The sequence below is a fragment of the Halictus rubicundus genome, chromosome 1 (assembly GCF_050948215.1).
Source record: "Halictus rubicundus isolate RS-2024b chromosome 1, iyHalRubi1_principal, whole genome shotgun sequence".
Taxonomy (NCBI): domain Eukaryota; kingdom Metazoa; phylum Arthropoda; class Insecta; order Hymenoptera; family Halictidae; genus Halictus; species Halictus rubicundus.
This window is the reverse complement of record NC_135149.1, coordinates 29,072,956-29,086,930: the sequence shown is the minus strand read 5'-3', so window position 1 is coordinate 29,086,930 and position 13,975 is coordinate 29,072,956. Positions and strand designations below refer to the sequence as shown.

Genomic DNA, 13,975 nt, shown 5'->3' with positions numbered 1-13,975 from the left:
TTTCTGCGAACAGGACCGTCAACAACAATTGATCCAGTGCAGCAATATTCACAAGTGAATTATAAACAAATTAAAATTGGTCTTCGCTGGATTAAAATCATAGTAACTCGTGTTCAACACTATTCCTGGAGCTTTTTCAGCATTGTTTGGGAACAAATTAAAAATCCGTGAATTTGTCCTGCAATCAATACTTCAAAACAGAAACGACACAGAAACTAATATGACATCTTCAGCACATTATAAACAAATTAAAAATCCCTCAAGATTTTCACCACATTAAAATCACAGTGAATTCGTCGCGAACGATTTTATAATCTGAATTCAGAGATAGGAGACTAATATCTCCAAGAAATTCTGAACAGATTAAAAATCCCTTTGGACGCGCGTAAAACTCGAAGCTAACTAATCGCGCCGGTTGTTGCAAATTAAAATTTGTTTGTTTCGCTGATCGATAGCCGTTCCCACGGCGTCATTGATACTCGATCGGGACGCAATGATCGATCGTGGGCGAAACAAGGGTGGAACACAACAGAACGTGTCATTCGTTAACTATTCAAGCGGCCGCGACGGAATCGATCGTCGCGGCGACGTCGACGTCGACGGTCGACATTGAACGAGTTATCGACGATTATTTTACCGTGTTCGTCGCGCCGGAATCTCAGTCTCGCGTCCATGAATCACGAGTCAGCAAGGTGTGTGTTTACTCTACCTGATGATTCGACAAGCATTCGCGTTTCGTTTGAGCAACACAGCCCTACCGAAGATACTGCCACTGCGTTGCATCACTATACCGACCGGCGCTCTACTGAGGAGATCGCCTAACAACGAGCGCGCGACTCGAAGCCATCGGCAAACGGTGCATTGTCGGGGAAGGAAGGAAAACAAAAATTCTCGAACGATAAGCGGGAACCTCGGCGATAACCCAACGGCAAACGACAAGAAAAGATTGTGCGAGAGTGTTCCCGGCACACGAACCGCGATCCCCGATCGATCGATGGATCACCGACACGGGAGTCCATCGAGATCCACGTGCGCTTCCCTCCTTAACATTATCATTAACGCCACGCACTGTCGCAAGGGAATCCAATTAACCGCAGATAACCGAGCTATTATACACAGGCTGTTCATTATGTGTGTCAAAAAAAAAACTGAAATATTTTATAAGGGATTGAAGCTTTCGGAGAAATGTTTAAACAAAAATTTTTTAGCACGAAGGCACAGTATAGCCATCTTTTTGGCAGGTTTATTATTAGGACAGATTTTAAAAATAAATCACCCGTTTGTAATGCACAACCGTATACAGTGATTTCTCTGTATATGTCTCCAAGGCCTGGATGATAAACGTCGCGGAATTATCCCCACTACCGCGGGGTAGGCCCCGTGAGGGTCACCAGAGGTATCGGACGACGAGGAGTGTAAACATTAATTCAACATTGTGTAAACACGGCAAGAATATGTCTCCTGGATAATACATGTCGCTGGCAAGGTCAGTGCTGTTGACATATATCGAGAATTTATTGTACATATCTTTCAGAGCCCCTGCGTATGACGTGATTTATTATGCTAAATTTTATTTGCGATGTTTCAAGTGCTAGCGAAAATAACAATTTCAACTAGAAACGTAAATAGAATCGAATCTATTTTATTCCACAACACAGATAGCTTATCTTGTAAAGGAACAAGCTGAGCCAGACTGAAATTGGAAAGTTACATGTGGTTTTGCGTTTATTAATTCAGGCAGATGGAAAAATGTTCGTGGTGCGTGACGATGATTAATAATACCGCAAGATTCTGGTGCCTGGATCGTTATTTTTAGGGAAAGCTAGTTATGCGGATCAAATCGTGGCACGGTGTTTTCAAAACAGCGTTTTCAGCGCACTTTCAGAAATAAAATCTGTCACGAGTACGGCGCAGTATCGTTGCTATAGAGATCTATTTACCGTTCAACTATAAGCAAATTGAGCTCCACGGCGCACGGATACTTTATCTCATTGCATGATGACGTGTCTGTTGTCACATGAGCTTGATTCTACCAGATATCGGACTGTCCAAGACCGACGATATCGAAAGTGTTGACCAGTGACAAAATACGAGCAGCGATACACAAAAAGCCACACCTTTAACAATTTTTAATGCCTAACCGACTAGGCCTGAATTTATAAAACTTTGGCCACGCATAAGTGTCATCTTGAAGAGCGTGTCACAAATTTTTCAGCTTGAGAACTTGATTTTTTCATAAAATATTACAATGTTTGCGAGGCTCTGAACAACTAAAGAGCCATTTTATCTATCATTAAATGGCAAAAAACTGAATCAAAGGTGGGTTTTGTCTTTTAAACCTTCTCAAAGACTGTGCAAATATTGCTGTGCAAAAGCCGTTCATAATATTTGATTTTTTTCTCCGAAATGAAACTTAAATTAAAATTCTCAAAAAACTGAGAGTAGTACGGAAGAACGACATTCAGTTTCATGTTCAGAGGACGCGTAATAATCAGTTTGAGCAACCACCGTGACAAAACTCACGTCGACCAGCGTTATCGACGCATTTCAGCGATAATAACCCCGACGGAGAACCATAACTAAAAGATCTGTGGACTTGGCAGAGAGATTTGAATATCGCGGTGGCCCCGATCGTTCCAGGAAAAAGGGTCGCTGGGACGGTCATGTTCACGAGATCAAAGATCTTGAGGAGGATGATGACCTGGAACCATAGACGAGATAGAGCAGGCCCCGAGTATCTAATGGCCGCGCGGTATCAGCAAACGAATGTTTGCCAGCTCGTGTTTCTGATATTGAAACGAACCGCCGGCGAAGCTGGCGTCCATGTTGTCGACTGCCATGAATATGGATGCACGTGACACGCTGCGTCGACACGCGGCAGACCACGTCCTTAAATAGCGTTGGCCTCTAACAATGGCTAATTATCGCCTAGACTGTAATCGTTTTCCCCGATCCACCGTAAAACGAAGGCTGTCGTGGTCGAATGGCAACGACAGCGATATTACTATCTTCTTGGGACGAATGTAGACAAGTTAATTGCGGAACCTTTGCGAATTATCTCTGCCAATAGATGTCTCTGTTTCGTAACGTTAATTAGCGCCGTTAACATTTGTTACCATGAAACATAAAAATTTCTCAATTTTTCGTTCCACCAAATATTAGGGGTACCCATAAGTAATCGATTATTTGCAAAGAATTCGTTTTGCCTTTAGTTCTATACCGATCGTTGAAGAGGAACCACATATTCTTTTACAGTTTTCGGTAAAGCAGCCTGTATTCAAAATATTCTAATAATTTTCTTTACAACCCTGTAATAAAATGGCGGCGTCCGTACCCTCCGAGGATCCTATTCGTCATTGCATACATTTTCATTTTCATGCGGGATTTAATGCAACGGTGACAACAAAGAAAATGTGCGATGTTTATGGAGATGTATTGAAGGTCAACAAGTGTCAACGTTGGTTCAGAAGGTTTGCTGCTGTTGATTATGATCTCTCTGACAGGCCTAGGACGACCAGTTGAATTTGATAATGACACCCTAAAATCTCTAGTGGAAGCCGATCCAAAAATTAAGTATACAATCTCAGATCTCTGGAGCATTATTTAAGAAATAAAACATTCTGTAGAAGATGCAAGGAGGCACCTTGAGTCATATTTTGCTTCACGAATCCTGAATTTCTATAAGAGGGGGATTGAAAATTTGCAGGAACGATGGCAAACTGTCCTCGATAATGATGGAGATTATATAATAAATTAAGAAATAAAAACATGAATTTACTACAAAGTCTGTTTTAGATTCCAAAATAATTGAGTACTTATGGGTCTCTCTAACGAATTGCTTTGATTTCGTGGAACTTTTCAGGCTGCCGAGATACCGGTCACAGTGTCACAGTAATTTCACAAGTATCAAAGAATTCCAAGTCATCCGGGATTAATCGTGACACGAGATTTGCATATGTATGCGAGACGTCTTACTTCACCGACTGACGAAACACTCGACGCATCGGAGACAGTCGGGCGCGTGTTGTCGTCGTCGTCGTCTCGTGCGTAGAGGAAATCAACAGACACGACCTTGGATCGCTGTCCGATAGACTCCCGAGGGACCGATTCTCGGTCCCGTAGACTTCTGGGGAGCATGGTTTACGTTCGCCACGCGCTGCCAGTTGTCGTCGACGTTTGAATTGCATCGCGACGCGCGAGAAAGTGCCTTCTAAGGCTCAAGGTTAATTTACAACATACCCGATCGAAAGCTAGTTTCTTTTTTAACCTGTGCGCGCCGCTCGGTTATGAAAAACGTCGTCCTGGAATGCTAAACGGACAAAGGTGACCAATGTCAGTCGCGAGGGACGTTGCCAGCGCTGGCATACCACGTTAGTCAGTGGAATTGTCCGAAACAGCTAGCTTTCTAGGCTGACGGTGTGTCCTGGGGTATCAGGATTTTTTTACAGAGTTCACAGAGCCTGAGGATTTTTTTCTAGAATGTCCCCAAGGCGCTAGAAGTCTGTCCAGCACACCCTTAGGGTGCTAGGACCTTGTCGAGACATGGACTTAGGCTAGCTGGACACTTCTGTAATTTTTGAGATTTTTCTGGCATCTCTGCTAAGCTTCTGCTGTATGGCTACTGAGGCTATAGTACCACAGAATTTTTTTATAAAGCCACTAATTAATCGAGACCTTCAGTGCATCAGGATTTTGTCTATGATCACTGGACTGCGGATTTTGTGCGTTCATGAAAAATGTAATTGATCACAGTAAAGACACAAGTAACAAATTTTCATTGTGCATAAATATCCGCGGTCTGATGATTGCAATCGTGCTACTCTGATCAGTTTTTATGGAAGTTTTTATTACTACAAATTGGACATTTCATGTGCGACAATCAACTGCCAGCATCGCAAACTAGGGGACTCGTGATCTAGAAGGTATGCAGCGGTGATCATGCGACACAAAAACGGGTGCATAACAGTAAAAGGACGGACAGTGGTGTAATTGTGCTACAGTGGAAATTGGGGGTGACACGTCCGGTCGAGGTGCAGTTATGCGTACGCACACACGCGCACGCACAAGTGACGTTTCTTTTCCTTCCTTTGTCGTTCGCATAAGGCAAAAGAAAGAGCGGAGAAGCGTACGAACGTCACGGCCGAAAAATTCGACCGTTACCGATATAGACGCACCTCGTTCCCGATCGTGTCCCCGTGAGATACTATACTGTTTACGGGTCTGCGACGCAACAAAACGACTCGCGTTATCGCTCATGCTGGTGGCGCTAGTTACAGGGGCACACAGGCTTTAGAGTAGAAAACTGCTTTACCTGTACGACTCCGACGACTTGATGCAATTCACCGTCAACTCGGACCGCGAGCTGCTCCAAGAGAAAAAGAAAAGAGCATTTGTCAGTATTGTAGAAACCAAACGGGACAATCACAACTTTACAATCTAAAATATTTGTCCGTAATCATTTTTAGATGATCGCAACAGTGTGGCTAATTTCTTTACGCAATGATATTACTAAGTCCGAGTGTAAATTGTTTTTTAAAAAAGCTGTTACGCATCGGTAACAAATTGTGACGAAACTATTGTCGGAATACAATGTCAGACACAAGAAAAAATGTCAGTTGTTTCAAGAACAAAGGAGAACATTATATATCGCTAAACATTGCTGTGAAGACGTTGCCAGTATGCAAAATATTTTAACGATTCTGTGGTAATTGCAAGGGCAAACAATTATCGACAGAAGTTATCAGAGAAAAAAATGAATTACTCCATGTCGATACAAAATGCAATATAACAATGTCGGACGGCAGAATATTCTTGTGATAATTCTGCGATAATTTTATAAAATAATTATCAGGAATTATCACCAAGAGAGAAATAAAATATTAATGCATAGTGTAACGATTATTTTTTGTAAAAGAGATATAAAAAGATTAAATTATTTTTCGGTGATTGCAAAGGCAAAGAATTATCGGAAATTTTCCCTTGACATAAACGGACGGCCGACCGGTGCAACGGCAGAGTGCATATGCAACCGTCGGCCTCGAAGTGACAATCGCCAAGCAAGATATCCTTGGCTTCATTGTTTGAAACCCTTCGCACGAGTCTGTTCTTGTTGGAGATTAGAACTAGGCCCTGCGCGGCGATCTAGAGCATCAATGGCGTACACACGAAATTATGCCGTTGGTCACGATTCGATAACTCGATACACAGCGTTGTATCGTTTCCAGATGTTGCCGAGAACCTCGAGGAAACGCCGAGTGAAGGAAAAGACACCTCAAAGCGGAGCATTATCGAAGTTTAGCGGTCTATGAATACCAGTGCTATTTCCGCTTTGAGGCCTCGTATACAGAATTATCTGAAATCTGCGAGAACGTGGAGAATCCACTTTGAAACTTTAAGTATTTTTAAAATGATTAGCATGTTGTGCAAATCTGCTCCGATTGTGAGTCTACCAACGTAAAAATAGATTCGCGTACAGGTTTCGTGGAACCAGCCCTTCGAAAAAGGTTGCTGACGGGAGCCTGGGTCCATCTGGACCCCTAAAACAATTTTTTAATCGTGTCTCTTTAACACTAGGCTTACTAATTTTAAATTTAGTAAGCTAGGTAATTTTACTTTACTTTATAGAAATAACCATAATGTGCTGCTCAAATGTCTAGCCATTTTCTTTTTTAATAACATATAAAAGAAAGAAATTTTTTAATAATTCGTCATGGATGTATCTTTAGAATTTTAATGATTGTAAATTAAAAATATTAGAACCCGTCCCGTAATGTTAAGAAGGAGTTTGCTTTTTAAGAATTTCAACCTGTTAACCAAAGGATTTTTTAATTCTAAACGTCTATAAGAATTTAATACGAAGCAAATGAATTTTTTGGAAGGAAAATCTTGTGACAATTAAAGCGAATGGAAAATAGTTTATATCGATACAAATACTACAACATAATAGATTGGAGGAATTATTGGTGAACGCATTAGTTATCGTGTGACGCATCATAATTAGGTATGCAATTAATTGCCGAAGAAAACGAAAAATTATTGGGACACGATATCGATAACTAATGACTGGACTGTGGATCTTTATGCATTTATGGCTTCCGAAAATTTTCAAAAAATGCTATAACATAAAATTCCACAGAATTTAGTACGGTTTTTATTTATTTCAAATCTGAAAAGGTCACTACCACTGAAATTTAGATTTCATTTGTTTTCGCTCTCCTAAAATGTGCCTATAAAAAATTTGAAAATTGCATAAACATCTGCAGTCTACTAATGACGAATTAATTCGTCCGACCCGGTTGACTGGTTAATATTTAGCACTTCTAACTGGGATTTGAAATTGCAAGCTAACCATGACCCTGCACTTCCTTGCAAAATTAATAATCACTTACAAATATTTATATTTATGTTTCTATCAATTATGCATTTATGGATATCGATTCAAATAAAATATTTATCAGTGTTCAACTAGATGTAATGAAGTCTTGAATACAGAGGAAAGTTTTGAGATCGCCAGGGTTTAAATGGAATGGGTCAAAATTTACCCAGGCACGGTCCAAGGGCTGCCAAAACGTTTTACCGAAAGAGATACAGATTCGCAGATCGCTCTACATAACAAGGGAGAGTATTGTCACGAACGAGAGAAGCAAGGTCCACTCGCAGCCTTGGCCTAGATCGCCCAAATCATCTCGGTGAAGGGATCCGATCTAACGCAGCGCGTCTGAGAACACCGCGTTTCAATAAAAGGAACAAGGTTAATCAATCACCTGTCCAGATTAACATTCAACTATCGCTTCGCTGGAGGCAACTGTCGATCATTTACCGTTAATGAAACCGGCATAATTAACCCGCCGACCGGTGCATACTCGTTTACTCGCGTTGTTGTATTCTTCCAACTGTTTCTTGCTGGCTTGAAAATCATTCGAAGCAACACTGTCATAATTAGATTTTATGCATTTACGATAAAAATGGCTAAATGCAATTTAAAGATTTATTAACAATTTTAAAGGAGGAACAAAATTTCTGTTTGGCTCCTGATAATTGTAATCGATGCAAACAATTTTTATTTTGCACAAAGATCCGCGGGTCTAGTTATAACTAAACTGTGGATCTTTATGCAGAATAAAAATTTTCTACCTGAATTGCAACAAACTGGAGTGATTAATTTTCTTTCATAATATGTTTAATAGATTGAAAATAATGTAACAGCATTTTAAAATTTTTCTAATGTTTTTACTGTTTTAAAATACGTCTACCCATTTTTGCCATAAATGTATAAAATCAGCAGTCTAGTTGTAACTGAACTGTGGATATTTATACAAAATGGAATTTTCACCATAGAACCACACAGAAATTTATTTCTGGCTTCAACAAATTTAAAAAAATGGAATTTTCACCATAGAACCACACAGAAATTTATTTCTGGCTTAAACAAATTTAAAAAAATGTACAAAATTCTTGTAACCTTTCTGCAGTGTTAAATTTTAACGCATAAAATCCGCAGTCTAGTTTTCAGTATTAGGTAGTAAATTATGTTAAATCGTGTTCATTATCGCGTCGACTGAGAGAATCAAAAACCATCTGGCACGTTAATATTTGTCATAATGATGTGCAAGTTTGCAGACGATGTTCATTTACGCTAGATTCGCACACAGATGTTACGAGTTTGCCTAATTTTTAGAAGATGAACATCCGCGTATTTATAGATGTGTGTTTCACTCTAACCGTGAGCGTGCACTCTAATTGTGAAACGGATTCAGAACATGGAAAACCGTATTGAAATCACGGTAGCATCTTCAATACGCAGTATGACTTTCAACAATGGAATCCAAAATTGTTACTGACAGCTATTAATAGTTTGACTTTGCTGTTTCAATTATTAATGTGTGCACTGTTTAAGGAAACCGTCGTCTCAGGAGGTCAATGTCAAACAGCATAATTTGGTTTGCCAATGAAATTCCCAGTTGCGACTGAAAAGTCTATTAAGAATTGTTAATCCCCGATATGCAAGACTGTTCAATTACTAACGGCACATGAAGATTCACAATCTTATTTTAGGTAATAATCTCGTTAGAAATTGTTACATTGTATTATTCACGGCGACTATAATCGCTATTAATATTTCAAAAATATACTAAAATAAATCTTGAGCTATGCACTTTAAATCTGCAAACAGCACTGCATAATCACGGCAATCACGCGCATTTAATAATGACATTACTAAAATTACTCCGACAGAATATTTTTGTTTAACTCCAGTCTCATTTTGCACGGAAGAATATCAATTAGAAATTGTTCTGTTCACGTGGCAGCCAACGTCTCAACTATACCATTATCAAATATTGCTATCAATCAACGGTCAACGGGTCACAAACAGAACGAAACATTAAAATATTAGGGGTATCCATAAGTAATCAATTATTTGCAAAGAATTTGTTTTGTCTTTAGTTCTGTACCGATCGTTGAAACACGTATTCTTTTACAGTTTTAGGTAAAGCAACCTGTGATCAAAATATTCTAAAAAGTATAATTTTGCTTTAAAACCCTGTAATAAAATGGCGGCGTCCGTCATTGCATACTTTTTCATTTTCATGCGGGATTTAATGCAACGGTGACAACAAAGAAAATGTGCGATGTTTATGGAGATGTATTGAAGGTCAACAAGTGTCAACGTTGGTTCAGAAGGTTTGGTGATTATGATCTCTCTGACAGGCCTCGAGGTGGACAGTTGAATTTGATAATGACACCCTAAAATCCCTAGTGGAAGCCGATCCGAAATTAAGTATACAAGAATTATCGAGAAGCCTTGGGTCCGCATGGTCAACTATACAAAGGCACCTACACGAAATGGGAAAGGCATATAGGCAAGGAATATGGGTACCGCGTCAATTATCTGAGACCAACAAGAATATTCGTCGATCAATTTGCACTTCATTGCTATTCAGATTTCGTAGAGATCCATCTCTTAGCAGAATCGTTACCGGAGATGAAAAATGGATTCTTTATGATAACATAAAGCGTTCCGAGCAATGGCGTTCTGCAAATCAAACCGCAATATCAACCCCTAAACCTAGCTTATCACTTAGAAAGGTGTTACTGCGCATTTGGTGGGACTGTCGTGGCATGATTCACTTTGAGTTGTTGAAACCTGGAGAAACAGTTACTGCTCAGTTGTATTGTCGGCAATTACAACGGCTGTATTCGGAACTATTGAAAAAGAGGGCATCTTTAGTCCACGGAAAAGGTGTAATACTGCAAATTGACAATGCCCGGTCCCATACAGCGAAACTCACTCAGGAAAAAATCAAAGAATTGCAATGGGAAGTTTTACCGCAGCCCCGTACTCACCGGATATTGCTCCCTCTGATCTTTTCAGATCTCTGGAGCATTATTTAAGAAATAAAACATTCTGTAGAAGATGCAAGGGGACACCTCGAGTCATATTTTGCTTCACTGGATTTCTATAAGAGGGGGATTGAAAATTTGCAGGATAGACGGCAAACTGTCCTTGATAATGATGGAGATTATAAATTAAGAAATGAAAACTTGAAGTTACCAAGTTTGTTTTAGCTTCCAAAATAATTGATTACTTGTGGGTCCCCCTAATGTCCATATAATCTAGGAAAGATTGCGACAAGGATCGAACCCGGATCAACTGCTTGGAAGATAACTATGCTGACCATTACACCACCATCGCACCCCCAGGGCCGGGGGTACCGGGGGAGGGGCTGTCTGTGACCTATCGCACGGCGAATCGATACTCGAGCTTGTCGCCACTGTGGCCTTGACTTTTCCGCGGACCGGCATCGAGGGAATTTCACTGATAGCGTTTTCCACTCCCGCAGGTGGCCGTGTGTCCAGCGCGATCAATGAGCGTTCATTTATTTATAACGGCGTACGTTGTTGTCAGCCACGGCAACGAACCAAGCTCGAACCCGTTGCCAATTTTATTTCTAGTCAACCGACACTATTTATTCTTCCCGGTAGACGGTGATTGAGCACGACGCACCGGCTAGTTCTCGCGGTAAACGTCTGCCGAGACTCACAGGTGACGCGCATGATCGCCGTGCAACTCGAAACTGATCCCTGGGAGACGTGGGGCTCGATCGATCGATCGAATGATCGTCACCGGGGGCTTTTTCATGTGGCTGTTCACGAGTGTTGTTGTTGTGGCACTGTGCGATAGTGCGACTGTTGTTTAGGTTGGACTTTTGTGCAAAAATAAAGGTTTTCTGGAAGTTTAGTGGGAATTGAAAACTGTTACGAGAAGGAGAAAATATTTTTGGATTTTTCAAATTTTTATTCTATGCTTTTTAGTAGAATTTTATAGCTTTGCCGATTGCCGATTCCGAACGATTTTAAATTCTCGTGCAACACCTGCAAAATTAAGTGACCTTCGGAATTTTACCCCCGGAAAACTGTTAACAATATGGAAATAAACTTTTCTGGGTTGTATAGACGCACTGTTAAACTACAACAAAACATTTTTCTTTTAGTCCTCATTCGCTTTACGCGTTCACCGGACAGCGTAGAATCATGTCAATCTGTTCGCCGGGTAAGCCCCCATTTGCGTGACATCTAGCACCTCTCTCATAGTCATGCGAAAAAATGAATAATCGTCTTAAAGTCGTTAATTGTCTTAATTGTCTTAAAAGCAATGAAAAATGGAACGAGTTTTAACATTTCGAAGAGAAGTCTTCCTTCAGTTAAATTGTCAGAAACGAGCAAATATTAAAAATAAAAAAGGGATGTTAATATCGTTTTTCTAGTATCCAAACTCATAAAGTATTGAATTTTCATTCGGAATCGATCGGTCAACCAGTTTTTGACTCGCCCCTCATGCAAATCGATGACAACTTTTCAAAGCTTAGCATTTCGAACCGCTAAACGATTTGTCACATTGTTATTATTGAGAGCGAACGCATTAAATCCGCTATTTTTAGCTCGCGCATAATGAAATCGATTTTTGCCGCACGGGAACACTAAACCTACTGCTACCACGATCGAGTGACCGGTTTCTTGTTTCACAAATAGTTCTAAAGACGTCTCCGTGAAGAAGGTTGAACAAATTCCGTTATCCAAACTCACAGTGTAATAAAAAAACCCCTCGCCGTACAAAGTCTAAATAAATTAAACTGTGGATTTTATGCATTTCCAACAAAAGATGACTGAGAGAAACACAAAACAGTAAAAACCTCCAAAGAATTTCAGAAAACTATCTCAAACCCAAATTGTGAAACAAATAGACAGGTGTAATTTAAAACAGTGAGAACACTGGAAGAACTTAAAAATACTATTAAATTATTTTCGAATTATTAAATATATCAAGAAGGAAAATTATTTTCCATTTCACTCCAGTTTGTTGCAACAGAAATAGACAATTTTTCTTTCGCATAAAGATCCGCAGTCCAGTCAAAACTATTCAAAAACGAAAGAATAAATAAATATAATTTCTGTTGCCAGCAATCGCTGCAAATAATTCTCATTCTGCATAAAGACCCACAATCTAGTCACAACTATTAAAAACGAAAGAATAAATAAATATAATTTCTGTTGCCAGCAATCGCTGCAAATAATTCTCACTCTGCATAAAGACCCACAGTCTAGTCACAACTATTAAAAAAGAAACAACAAATAAATATAATTCCTGTTGCCAGCAATCGCTGCAAATAATTCTCATTCTGCATAAAGACCCACAGTCTAGTCACAACTATTAAAAACGAAAGAACGAATAAATATAATTTCAGTTGCCAGCAATCGCTGCAAATAAATCTCATTTTGCATAAAGACGCGCAGCCTGCCTGCCACAAAATAAACCAAGCACTTCCATTGCTCCTCGGATTCGCATCAGCAGCCATCAATCTCGAATCAATCAGGCTCCCCATCGCGAACGCATTAAATCCGCCCCCCCCCCCGCCGGATCAGCAACCACTATGCCATTCAGTATAATCCTGCGCGTGCACGTAGGCGGGTAAGCGCAAAGCCTGTCCCTTGTTACCGCCTCGAATTTCAATGTGACTTTTAAAAAAGAAAAAACCTTGTCCCTGGGATCATTCCGTTCCTCTCACCTGAAGGTCTGTTGCTTGTCCTGCATCCTGGAGACGGCGGTCTTCTTCGGCGCGGTGTCCTCGAGCTGGAGGTCCACGATCGCCTTGGCCAGCTGTAGATCCCTCTCATTCATCTCGATCCCGGAGCTCCACTGGTTCCCCGTCGCTGGTGTCTGGTTTATCTGTCCGGCGAGCGTACAGGTGATAGAACGCTTACGGAACGAAAACACCGTTTGTGTTTTGGTCGGGTCGGTCGCCGAGGAACTAGTTGCGAGAACCACACCGAGAGATGTCTCGTCCCGTACTGAAACACCAGTCACGAGAACTTAACCTAACAGGCGGTACTGTTGCGCGAGAACGTATTCGCGGCTTGTCTCTCTTTCTCTCTGGAACACTCGTTCCCTTTCTCTCTTGCCCGGATCCCTTCCTCCGCAACCCCGCAAAAGTCCCCCACCCTCACGTTTGCCGAATATTATTGTCTTGTAAATAGCGAGCGAGCGAATAGAGAAACGGTTTCTATTATCGGTCGTCCGGGGTCCACGGCGTTTGCTCTTTCCATGTGTGGTGATATATCGCCACCCGAGTCTTTTGAATCGAAGCGTTTCCCGCTTCTCACAATATTTACTAACCCCCCTCGTACCCTGGTCCGGATCCTCGTCGTAGATTCTTGATCGTTGATCGAACCCGTTACGAGACAGGATGCGCACCGACTGCAGCTCGTTGCATCATTGCACGGTCGCTTTTGGTTAAAACGTCACGGGTTGCAAAATGAGCGCAGACTGGTTGACGATCTGCGCGTTGCTTCTTTCATTTCGTACGTTTTTTGACGGATTGTTTTTTAGGGTTAGGGTATTGGATTATTTTTCTTGTTTTTCTTTTTTAGATTTTCGTGGTGGTTGGTGATTGTTGGCTTTATTTATGCGGACACTTTT

General features: G+C 40.7%; 1 protein-coding gene across 3 annotated transcripts in view; it reads right to left on the bottom strand.

Annotated features, from left to right (window-relative positions):
* The window catches only part of LOC143360273 (NAD kinase), a 54,370-nt gene extending 41,119 nt beyond the window's left edge, over nucleotides 1-13,251 (bottom strand). The window contains exons 1-2 of one of the 3 annotated variants that reach the window (XM_076798988.1): nucleotides 13,065-13,251; nucleotides 5,312-5,362 (exon numbers count right to left, since the gene is read on the bottom strand). In XM_076798988.1, coding sequence (XP_076655103.1) covers nucleotides 5,312-5,362; nucleotides 13,065-13,177 — 164 coding nt within the window. In that variant the 5' untranslated portion in view covers nucleotides 13,178-13,251. Of the gene's footprint in view, nucleotides 1-709; nucleotides 728-5,311; nucleotides 5,363-13,064 lie in introns of those variants that run through there. The other 2 variants (XM_076798996.1, XM_076799011.1) reach the window with 2 other exon arrangements.
* Nucleotides 13,252-13,975: the final 724 nt, after the last annotated feature.